General features: G+C 36.6%; 1 protein-coding gene across 1 annotated transcript in view; it reads right to left on the bottom strand.

The window, feature by feature from the left end:
• LOC138031306 (V-type proton ATPase subunit H-like) overlaps positions 1–12,500 on the bottom strand; it is a 22,283-nt gene that overhangs the window by 9,738 nt on the left and 45 nt on the right. The window contains exons 1-10 of the mRNA XM_068879015.1: positions 12,473–12,500; positions 10,473–10,549; positions 10,296–10,377; positions 9,985–10,084; positions 8,759–8,848; positions 6,023–6,066; positions 5,299–5,368; positions 4,023–4,127; positions 3,088–3,185; positions 563–673 (exon numbers count right to left, since the gene is read on the bottom strand). The exon at positions 12,473–12,500 is cut by the window's right edge and continues 45 nt beyond it. Of these exons, the coding sequence (XP_068735116.1) occupies positions 563–673; positions 3,088–3,185; positions 4,023–4,127; positions 5,299–5,368; positions 6,023–6,066; positions 8,759–8,848; positions 9,985–10,084; positions 10,296–10,377; positions 10,473–10,539 (767 nt within the window). The 5' untranslated portion in view covers positions 10,540–10,549; positions 12,473–12,500. The remainder of the gene's footprint in view (positions 1–562; positions 674–3,087; positions 3,186–4,022; positions 4,128–5,298; positions 5,369–6,022; positions 6,067–8,758; positions 8,849–9,984; positions 10,085–10,295; positions 10,378–10,472; positions 10,550–12,472) is intronic.

The following is a 12,500-nucleotide window of genomic DNA, read 5'->3' as shown; positions in this document are numbered from 1 at the left end:
GCTTCTGGGCCAGTTACATGGATGAGTTTTGAGCCAAAATATAAAAAAATAAAGTAGAAACTAAACATTGACTGATGTGAGAGACTTTTGGAGTTGTTGGAATACTCCTGAGCAACAGGTCAACCTTTCCAAGGATGCTTTCCTGATTTGCCAGAACTGACCAGCCAGACTAGGCATTTGGAAGAACCAATGACACACTTCAAGGATGTTATATAATCCTCTCGAAGACTGTACGGGAGTCTAGCTGGCCAGTTCAAAAGAGAAGCGCCTCGAATAAATTGCTGTTTTAATTACAAACACTTTTTGGGTCACGTGGTCCACAGCCTATGGCAGCCACAGATGCACTTGGCATTCCTTTTGGCTCTGCACACTTCTGATGGCAACTATACATTGTATTTTACAACCCCATCTGTGCCACTACATGTTAATGTTGTTACTGTATGTATGTCATTTATTCAGGCAAGGTTACTATTATTGTATAGTTTGGAAGGTGAAACAGGATATTAATCTAAATCCCCCCCCCCCCCCCCCCCAAAAAACAAAAATTTAATTCAAGATTTACCCGATCATCCTTTCAGCAATTCTTGGATCAAATGACAACAGCCACAACACAAAAATCAGCTGATACTGAAGCTGAAAGCCAATATTTGGCACAAGCAGTGCTGCAACAACACTGCAAAGCAAAAACGAAATTCTTGTGAATACAAATAATTACATACCATGAAAATTGTATCTGAGGAAAATGTGCCCTAAGAAGCTAACTAAATATTTCTTTATTAGCCCTGAATTTACATGTGACCACCACTCTTCTTCCAGTTGCTTTAATAATATTCATTAATTTTAACAATTCTTTTTCTACATTGCACGGTCAGATAACCCAGCTTTTGGTTTGAAATACTGGGTAAGAATAATAAAATTATAGGTTCTTTTTATTACATGTAAGTTCAAATTCCTACATGTAAGTTAGAGTCAATGCTGATATTAATTTTTTTTCTGGTGTTCTTTTTATTTGGTGAAACAAGGCAAGCAACAACACAACAGAGCGAGACTTTAAGTGAGAAATGGCACTGCATGTAGAGTTACATGTATAATAATTATATGTAGACTTAAATGGGAAAGGAAAATCCAAGAAACCATGGGAAAATCTTCAGAGTCAAGCTGCTCAAGATCAAATAAAACTCAGCCCACATTCAATAATACAAGTAATTACTGCAAAGGTGGGAGACATGGTTGAGGACTTCAATTTATGCAGAAGTTAAAATGTCAATCACCTCAAGAAGACCTTTCTGGCCTCAATAATTCTCTGCACTTGTCTAAAACTTATTCTTTTGTTTGAACTCTCTCCTTCAAAATTGCTGTTTTAAAGGATCCCAAAAAGTGGAAATACTATTTGTAAGTAAAGTGGAAAAGTTTGTTGACAAAGTGACTGTTACATACATGATATAAAAACACATGTACAGTGTATATGTTGCGGTTTAATTTTGCTTTTGGTTAGATTTTTTTTAAACCAGTTTAAATTTTTGTAACTGCTATTTTATGTTTATTACCGTAACTGTCTAAAAAAGGGATTTTCCTTTTTCGGGGGTGTAGTTGAAAGAACAAGGGCTTGGTTTTTGGGGCGATCTCAAAAAGAACAAGCCATTCTTTTTCTCCATACTACTTCTCCTACCCTTCCCTGATCTCCACCAGTGCCTCTATTGTATATGTACCCTTCCCTTCCTTCACACATCTGTACCCCCGTACCTTCTAGGTAACTTTGATTTTAAAAACAAAAACAAAGTCAGATTTAGAAAAAAATGTTCTTTATAGTTAAGAGCTTTCGTAGCTTTCGTAGGTTCGTTAATTTTTTTGACTAATTTCCACCATAAATGAAGGACAGATCCCAATCATTCAAAAATAACAGTATAAGACTGATTATAACGACAAAAATTGGATAAAAAAAAATTGGAAACAGACACCCTGACCACAGCCCCACATTTTGGCTACTACCAAAATAAATAGCAAAAGTGGTAATGTTATTGAAACCATGTGCAAGAAAACCACTGGTCGCTGTGTTGTGTTAAATGAGGGTCACAGAAAGGTCAAATGGGAGCTGGCATTGATCACTGGCAACTGGGATTTTGTTACTGGGAATGGAAGATAAGAGTCCTTGGTGTGAATGGAATTTGCATTATCAGAGGTTATCAGGCATTAGTTCAGATCAAAATTCCTCATATCAAATATTTCATGCGGTCTTCTTGTGCACCTGGCCACTGCCTTGTGAGGGTGAGGACCTTCCTGAAGCTAACAGAATTGTTTTTGAACCACAAAGCTCCCTACCTACTGACAACATCCCTATCTCTATAAATACAGCTTCACTAGCCCTACATGTACAGCCACTGCAATCAATGCAATCACTCGAAAAGAAGAAGCTCAAATGAGGTATTGGGCAATGTGACATGGTAGGAACTGAAGCGTCCTTGAACGTACCCTACCAATTTGCAAGACCTTTGGCGAAGGTGAGGATACTTATGTTGATGAATTTAGTAATGATGATGATGGCAGTGACTCTGAAGGTAACGTAGAGAAACAGGAGACTGCACCATTCAGAGTGCTTTCATGTGCCAGGTAATAGCAGCCCTTTTTCGGCAGACTCTTGGGTGAGCAATACCATGCAGCTACAAATTATAGTTCACACTGTCTTAGTTATTGCCTGTGTTCTCCAGTAATCTCATGTTTCGTTTTAAGACTTATCATTAACTGCTTCTTGCAACAATTAGATGCTCTAAAATGAAATTATCCCACTGCATTGGGATTTCTAAGAAAACTTGCCACTGGGACCTGGATTTTGTCCTTAGGGTGCTTCATTTTCAATACTACCTGCTTTACATGTACTTCCAAAAACTACGAACCAATATTCTTAACCCAATAACCAAGAAAACGGTTGTTTTAAGCTACACACTGCAAAATTAATACAGTAAGTGATTACTCCAACCACTAAAATGCCTGGCCTGGAAAATGAACTTCTTAAATAAAATTCCATGACTTTCCAGGTTTTCCACGACCTGTACGAACCCTGTGCACAACATATACATTTTGAAAGCACACCTTTGAATGCCATCCAGTTTGAAGAAGACTTGTCTATAGCAGTCATGCCTCAGCAACAACTGAAGACACTGAGCCACACTATGTTGGTAACCACTGCCCTAAAAAAGCAATTTAAAAAAATGCGCAAAACAATATTAGCCTTATTTTTACAACCAAAAAATGCCGTAGGGCGGAAATTTAGTTGTAAGGAACTGAATGAGGAAAAGGGATGATGACATGGACTAGGATATACAGCCACCCATAACTCCCTTTCATTGAATGTGACTTAAGTAGAGAAATCAGGCATTCAAGGAATGGCAGGTCAACAACATAGGAAAAAGAAGTACATGTCAGCATGCTGTTTTATTGTTTAGCGCTAGCCTGACTGGGCAAAACAGGAGCTGCTTGTATTCTAGGTCACTAAAAGGGAGGAAAATATAATCACATGACTGTATGTTGAGGGGAATACTTTTACCTACAGTAGCTTCCCTCTGCAAGGGTAGATACATGATTGTACAAAAGTTAATAGGGGATGCAAAAGAGGGGAAAAGACCAGTTTGTTGTTGGAAAATGGTAATACATGCAAGCACAATTCACAGTTTTCTCTTAAATTTCTCTTAAAGTTTACAAAAGAACAATTGATCGATCAGAAGGAAGATCTCACTTCTTGCTTCTTCATAAATTTCCAAATGTATTATGAAACATGCCATGAATGTTTTAACACCAAGGAAAGAAAACAAATCTGGCCACAGAAGTGAGAAGTACAAAAGGAAGTATCACATGAAAACCAAAGCTGTACATGTACATGTAACTCTTGAATCTTGCAAGATTCTTTTAAGCAAAATAACCTTATTACTCTCACATGGTATTGCACATAACATGACCTTGACTTCACACAAATATCACAAAAACATTAGAATGCCAATCAATACGAAAATTATCTTTCAAATACTTACAAAATTCCCAAGGCTGTTTTTTATCCAGGACATAAAGTAGTTCAAGTCGTTTTCAGGTAAAGAAACTTTACCCCAAGAAGCTAGCTTCGCTATAATAATGGCTGTCTGAAAAAAATCATTTCATAAAACTATTACCTCTGGTTTTATTTTTATTTTCATTTTTCTCCACTCATCAAAAACCAACATTTGATTTTCTTTCATCTGAATAAATTCAATTTACTTTAATTTGGGGCAATATATATAGGTAACCATAGGGTTAATAATTTTGCAATCCCTCACTAAAATAAATATTCAACGCAGATTATTATTTTTTATATGGATTATCATAATAGGTAGTGTTTGTTTTTCAGGTTTTAAAATGACGTCTCATATGAAGCTTGTCCATTCTTAACGACAATACCTGTAATTTTAAGCCATGTGGTAGTTAAGATTTGTATTTTAATGACTTTCCATGCTTGAAATGTTTTGTACTTTTGTACTACTTTCATTCAACATCCAATTATTTGATGATGTATTAGTTTTCCCAAAATTGTGTTTACATTGTAGCAAACATGATGTTGGACGAACAGGTTTAATTATTTAGCCAAGCCTAACTTAACGCTTCTATATTTATAAGGGGTTGAAAAACAGCTGAGCTCTCTCAAACAGATACTGTACTCAAATTCCCCAGTTTACATTAATCATGTATACTTATTAACTTGGGTTTTGTCTGATTAATTACTTTGCCAATGAGGCTACACGTAAATGCAAATCTCAAGCTATTGTGGCATGCCGCCTTTTCATGCCAAATTGGCATGCCTTTATTTTGGAGGCGCCCCAGAATCCAGCAGGGCTTGCTTGTGTATGGCCGTGCAATCTTTACTTATCTTTGACTGAGGCACACTCTTGCGAATCATTGAGGATTCATTGAGCCCTACCCTTCCCATCCCAAAGCTACTTGGTCATGAAGGTACATGTAAGTATCTGGTCAGGACTATTAAGTGTTTTTTCCCCTGGATCATGTTCCTGAGTGACAGAGCCAGTCAGCATCTGCTTTGGGGTGTTTCCCATTTGCGGGTTCCACTAGATCACAACAGACCCCTTCCAGCTAACTTTTAACTATTAAATGCACCAGTTCCCAAGTTCATTGATTGACAATGAGTTTTAAATTAAAATGGAAATCCTTGTACTGCACATGATAAAAAGCACGAGAAATGGACAGGTTAGTGATTGGTATCAATAACAATGCAACTGCAGACATCATTGTTATTGCAATTTAATTATCTCGCTCCATTACCTGGTGTACAATAAATTGATCCTGTCGGTTGAGAAGCTTCAAAAAAGCTGCCCAGACATTAAAGTTGGCTCTGGCAAAATGAAAATGGTACAGTATGTAAACCACAAATAACCACAAATATGACAAAAGAGTTCCATAAAAAAAATGAAAGTTTCCAGTACTGTATGTAAAGGATGTATTCTATAACCAACACCTTAATGTACATTGGGTACCAGTGAGATTTATTTTCTCTGTGTCACTGTCTTCTTTTAAAGTTTTTGGTAAAACAATATCCCACTGTTACAACAGAAGCTGTTATTAATGGGTTTTTATATTTTTCTGTCTAAGAGAATATACATGTACACTATACATGCACATAACAAGCATTGTCTTCATTGTGAGTCCACCAAATGGTCAGTTACGTTTCACGAAATCATCACTTGTTCCTATATGTATATTGAACGATTTACTTTCCAATGAAATTTCCGTATGTGAACCAGAGGCATTCACTGCACATATTTATTTGTCTATTGCTGCTTAAATAATTTCATTGTCTCCTTATGGCAATTTTGTTGCTGAAATTGATTGATTTTGCACATTTTTAACAAATGTGTTTAAAAACACATTTGTCCTTAATTTATGCCAAAAATTTACACTTCAGTTACTGAGCTGTACTGTACAACAGAATGTTTGATTGGGACAGGTACTGCATGATAAAATGATAAAGTGTCTTTTTTTTACATACTTTTTCCCAAACTCATGGAAAATTGAAACCCTGCTTTTGTCTTCCTGAAAAGAAAATTGTTTGCAAAAGATGAAAGGTTAATATTTAAATAATTTCTGTAAAAATTAACTTAAGGACGTTCGTGCCCAAAATGTCCCCACGTACAGATTTTTTTAAAACTTGCCACGCAGAAAGGAAATGATCTACTTTTAGCAAAAAGGCAAGAAAAATGGGGGGTTCACCGTGTTCGTTTTCGAGATTTAGAAGCATGCGTTATTTTAAGACGATTTTAGCTTACAACTGTCAGCAATAAAAAAGCTACATTAGTGAAATTTAGATCAGGTAAACGTACTCAAACTGCAAAGTTCTCAAACTGATTGTCTATTCGCACTGTCACGTCATTGCGTGACATTTCCGAGAAGACCTGGGTCCACAGCTATCCCATGATGCCACAAGCGGCCCTTTGCCCGAGCGAGTATCAAACACTGGCTCGATGCCACAGTGTTAACCCTCGTGGTCTGCGATGCATGACGTGTGCGTGACATGCGCAAACTAAATAGCTAAAGCTGTTTTTTGTAGTAGTTTGTGCGCGGTTGCGGAACATTTACCTTATTCACAGAGTCTCTCAAACAATAATCAGAATCGCAATGGACAATTTTCGAGCAGAGATACGCAGGTGCTAGGCCCTGTAGGGACTTAAATACCATTGTTGCTCTTTCAATTTGCCTTTGAGAGACTAGGGATTTCCATCTTAAGAGTTCAAATCAATTGTTGACATGAGCATCGTAGTTCGAGTAGGTCAAGACACAGGCTGCTCTAGCTCTGTTTTGTAGTTTTTGCAGTTTGTCCTGCAAAGTTACTCCACAGTTTCACCAAACAATATTGCAGTAGTTGAAATGACGTTGTACTAGGGCCTGATAAATAAAATGTAAGGTCCCATAGGGTACAAGATGCCTGTTTTCACTCACATGATCAGTAACCTTGTTTTTCCTCCGAAACAAACGAAAACGTTTAAATGATAGTAGAGCTCAATTCCCGGAGACGTCACATGAAAACACTCTATAGCCGCGAAACGCCAAAGTTATTGAGAGGAATGCGTGACAAACTAAGTGTCACGGTAGAGGATCACGCGTGTCGAATGCCGACTGAGTTGGTGCAGAGTGGATGAAGATGAAGGACCCCATGAAGATCTGAATGAGCATGAAATGAGTAAGAAGCTAGTGACTCTGATAAAGGCCAGCAAGAATTTGATAAATGTAGTGACGAAGTCAGTATGGAAGGAATGTGGAAGGGCGGTGCCCAGAAGGAGGGGGGAAGACTCCCATATAAAAAGGGGAGGGATGCTCGTCGTCTCGCTTAGGGGTGTAAATTTCAGATTTTGGTCTCACTTAATGTGTTTTGGGCAAAACACAATCATATGTAGCCGTGAAAATCTCCTTAGGGTTGAGCGCGACGAAATGTAAAAGTGTATATTTACAATTTTATATTTCTTCATGCAGGTGAAAGTATTAGATGATAATGTCTTTGCCATCATTTAAAGTCGCTGGTATGGTATCTTTTAGGGGTCAGAAAATGCCTGGGGCATGCCCACATTGGTCTCCTTTAAGGGTTTAATGTAAAATTTCCGACGAGCATCCCTCGCCATCCCCCAACCCCCCCCCCCGAAAACAGTGAGGTTCAATATTCGATTGTTTATTAGGTCATTTAACCTTTGAGCAAATTCCTGCTGCCATGTAAAACAAGGAACAATCAGTACTGGTTAGCTTCCTCAATGCAATCGCATGTTTTAGACCAAGATTAAACATTCCATTCGAATCTCCAAACTGTCAGGTCTTAGTTATCAAATAGAAATGTTCAATTAGAGAGTTTTATTGGAGTTTTCCAGAGCTATAGCTTTTTGCGATTGCAAAATATTGAAATTTTAGAGAGGACTTGTGTGCAAATTCTCCTAAGTTAACTTGGCTCCATTACCAGCTGCTTTACGGAAAATGAGCCCACAAAGTCCGGGCTCGAGAAAGCGGCAGAAATAAAGCCTATGATTTTAGCAGATACTAAAAGATATGAAGGCTTTAGATAAGGCCATGACATTCACAAACACTTTTATAAAAACCAATGTAAAGTGCTAGCGCAGTTTCCTCTGTATGCCGCACTTGTCACCATTGTATCGGTTTTTTGACGGTTTTGTATGCAGTTTTTGGTTTTGGCCGAATTTTTTGCGGTTTCGCAGTTTTGGATGACTTTTTCTTCGGTTTGGCAGGTTCTTATACAAACCAATGTCCCCCTCTTTAACACTTTGCAGATTAGCAAGTGAATTTTGGACACCTGATTGGACAGAAATAACATTCCTGACATATTTCAGGTGTTCATGTTTTTCCCTGTTGCACCCTTTGCTAGTAATAAAATATGTCAGGAATGTTTATTAATTTTAAGCCAATAAGGTTTGAGGTCTTCACACGCCAAAACCGCAAACTGATAACTGTTATTACTTGAATTTAAGGACATTACCATATTTTGTTTCACTGTCTAGAATAATTAAAAGCAATTACCCAGAAAATCTTAGTAAAGCCGATGCAATTCTTGCCCCCCCCGCAAACATTTAACACTTTGCAGATTAGCAAGTGGATTTTGGACACGTGATTGGACAGAGTTAACATTCCTGACATATTTCAGGTGTTCATGGTTTTCCCCATTGCACTAGTAATAAAAATTAATTAATAAATAAACCGAACTTGTGAAACCTGATGAAATTATACTTACAGTGATCACATCGTCAATCAAAACAAGTATATATCGGTTTGTCTGGTCCCGTACAAGCCGCGCCAGTAGTGACAGGCAGCTCTTTGCAAACTGACAAGAAAATAACAAAAATGAACCTTCACATCAAGGACCCTAACCCTACTGTACATGTAGTTTCATGCAAAAACTTCTGACTCACAGCAATCAGAATCATTTATACAGAAGTATTTCCATATTATTTCAATGGGCTAACCCTACATAGTTGATTGGCAACAGGAAAAAGAAAACTGAAACATACATCTAAAAATCAGTCTCACAAAGGATTCAAACCTATGATCTCATTAACCCCAGCCTGATTCTCTACACATTGAGCTACCCAAATTCCTTGAGCCTCAGTAGGTTGTTTATCTACATGTAGGTTCTTAGAAACAAAGTGCTCCACCCTCCATTCTGTTAGGGTTGCAGGCAATGTCATGTACATGTAATTCAATAAGAAGGTGCAACTGTGGATGGTGGTGATGTATTATTACATGTATGTACCTGTGACAGGCATGATTATTATCATGTGAAAGTTGGTTGGAAGTGGATAAAGGTACAAGTGGAAAGGAAACCAAAGTTTCATAGCATCAAACCAGTGTCATAAAAGTCATACACTAGGTGTGATTTCTACAGTGTAATTGAGACTCCGATTTCCTTTTCACTTGTCCCTTCACCCACATTGCCAAGCAAAAACACTCATACCATGTTCCAGATACACTATCTTTCCAATACAAAAAAACTTGGAACGTTACATAAAAACTTTAAAAAGTTCACTTAATTGAAAAAATATTTTGGTTGACAGCTCAACCTTCATCAGCAACCTTCAAACCGATAAAGGTTACATGTATATACAATTCAATTGAAATATCTCCCAATTGAGCAGATAAAAGTTTTTATTAGTCCTTTTATTGGAAAGAACAACATTCCATTGTTCTCACAGGCACATTACACCACCACCATCACAAGTGTGTTGCAATATCAGAGTACATATAGCATGATAGAAACCCTCTCAAGGCAAGGAAAAATAAGAACAAACAGAACCTTCAGATAACTGTTTGTTTACCAAATCATGTAATGGTCACTGGGAGGTAACTGAACTCACCCCTACATGACTACAATCACCAACATTCAGGTCAAAGGAAAAAAAGTTCTGTTTTCTAATAAAATGTATGCTGTTTGAATTCTCTTTATGATATGGGTTTCATTACCTGTTCTCCCTTTGTTTCAATAATTTTTCCTCTTTCTTCAACTCCCATACAGTCATAGTCAGCAATCATGGAATAATCTTCTTGATTTATCATTTGACTTCTGTAAGCATAACAAAACAAGTTGTTGTGGCTTCAGGTTTTTTCATATATGTCGCCTGAAATATTTTAATTATTTCAAGTTTTATCATAATAATTATTATGTACATGCACACCATACAATTTATAATAATACATGTATTATTAATACCTGCATTGTGCATATTTGCAAAAAAATCTCTAACATTTGAAACATAAAGAGGAATTTAACGTACTGAACATAGGACTGCCAGTTAACAGTATGTTTCCTAACTTCCTCGCTTTCAACTGATAACCTACCAAATGGCATCACAGGAGCTGAAAACAAAGGAGATGAAATACAACTGATTGAGACTTAAAAACAAAAAAAGTACATTTTCTTAAAATTTTCAGATGGAAATTTATGACCATACCTGTAGATAGGGTTGGTTCCTCTTCTTTATTTGATGCCATATCTGTAAGACTCTGCATTTTCGACATCCTTTAACAACTACACAAAAAACAAGGAGCAGTTATCATAGGAGATTATATATCACATACAACCTGAAATGAAGTGCCACCTCTAGGAAAAAAGTGCTTTTCATTGTAATTGTAGAAAAAAATACCTAGATAAATAGCCAATATTAAGTGATAGCGATTTGGGCTTTTGTTTGCACAACTCCCATATTTCAGTTGTATCACCTGAATGCCTTCTTGTACATAGTTCCACCTTTCTGAATGCATCACTGCATCATGCCACCTTTTTTTTTTTTTTGCACCTCTACTTCATCCAAAGTGCGCTTTTATTAACACCTTGCTGCCACCTTGCTGCCACTGAGATTTCTAATCCCAGGCACCCAACAATGACCAGCACAATATCTAATGTGTAGCCAAGGTTGCTTCTCTTTAGATTTATAGGCCAGTCAGCTTTACGTGTGTCGAGTCTATTACTTTATTCTTTGTATAATAATAATAATACTACTACTACTACTAATAATAATGATGATGACGATGATGTTGATGATGAATGGAATAATAATAATAATCATAATAATAATCATAATAATAACAAATGAATAAAAGAATGGAATGAAAATGAATGTATGCTGAATTGCAGGTTATAGATGAATGAGAGAAGTGATCCTCGCACTTTAATAGATGGACAATAATAATTATTATTGTAAGCAATTTATTGTCAATTAGAGAGACCTGAAAAATTCATGGTTTAAATCCTATTGCAGGTGTCTTTCAGTAAGAATTGCTGAAATGTCAAGCTAAGTAAGAGGAGTTCTCTTTCTCTCATTCGTTCAATAATACTTAAAAAATAATAAGAACAACAAAAAGAACAAAAACAACACCAGTGCTGCAATCATCATTACACAAGCCTTCTGTACGCTCGTTTTGCAAAACATGTTAAAGTACATGTAAACTACCGCTACAAGCACAAACAAAGACATTGGGGTTCAATTTGGCCACCCTTGGATCCTTATAGGGAAGATAAATTACCTGTTAAATTGTTATTAAAATGTGCAAAGCACAGAAACAAAAGACCCTTTGCTTCGACAACCAATGAGGCTCTGGTTGGCACATTAATGACAATAGGTAACGTCAACTTTATCTTCCCTATACTGTATTTGTAACCTTGATGCCAGATGGTGATACAACAACTGGCTTAAATAAGGAAGATACTGTATCTGTTTACAAACATTGCTTTTGTTATTCAAATGTGCCAACCACAGGAACAAAAACCCCTTTGTTTTGACAGCCAATGAGTCTCTGTTCTAGATTTAATTCTGTATTGTATGGTAAACACTCTCTTAGATATCTTGGACCCTTTTTATGGAACAAGCTAGATAAAAACATCACTGAAACGAGCAGCTAGCCTATCTAAGTTTAAGTTTCATATTAGATGTAAGGATCTTACTGAACTGATAAATGGCAACAATTGCCCCGCGTGCGTAATTTGTACCTCTTAAGGTGTGCCCGTGTTGTTAGAATTATTTTGATTATTTTAGCATATTGTAAATGTATGTATAATTTATAGCTTATTTCTTATTTATTAGTTATCATAGTATTCATTATTTATTTTATCTTTATGTTGTGTCCCCAATTAGCGTCAGCTAAATACATCGACGCATGAACAAAGTTCATCATCATCATCATCATCACATTAATTACAATGGGTGACATCAACGATATCTTCCCAAAAGACCATTCACAAACGGGATGGTGAAAAAATACAACATAATAAGTAAGCCTAAGGACAAAACAAGATCTACTTTAAAAAAATAATAGCTTAAAGCTAACAGTAGAAGATTGAGGTCATTGGCATGGACGTGTATCGGAATTTTTTCCAGACAAACTAAATGAAATGTATAAAATATAATCACGTGTCGACGATTTTTGTAAAATACGTGATGAATAAAACCCTTACCTTTAAAATATGGCTGTACAGTAGAAGA

This window comes from Montipora capricornis, chromosome 14, assembly GCF_036669925.1.
Source record: "Montipora capricornis isolate CH-2021 chromosome 14, ASM3666992v2, whole genome shotgun sequence".
Classification (NCBI taxonomy): domain Eukaryota; kingdom Metazoa; phylum Cnidaria; class Anthozoa; order Scleractinia; family Acroporidae; genus Montipora; species Montipora capricornis.
Note: the sequence above shows the minus strand (reverse complement) of the source record. Positions and strands in the feature narration are given on the sequence as shown.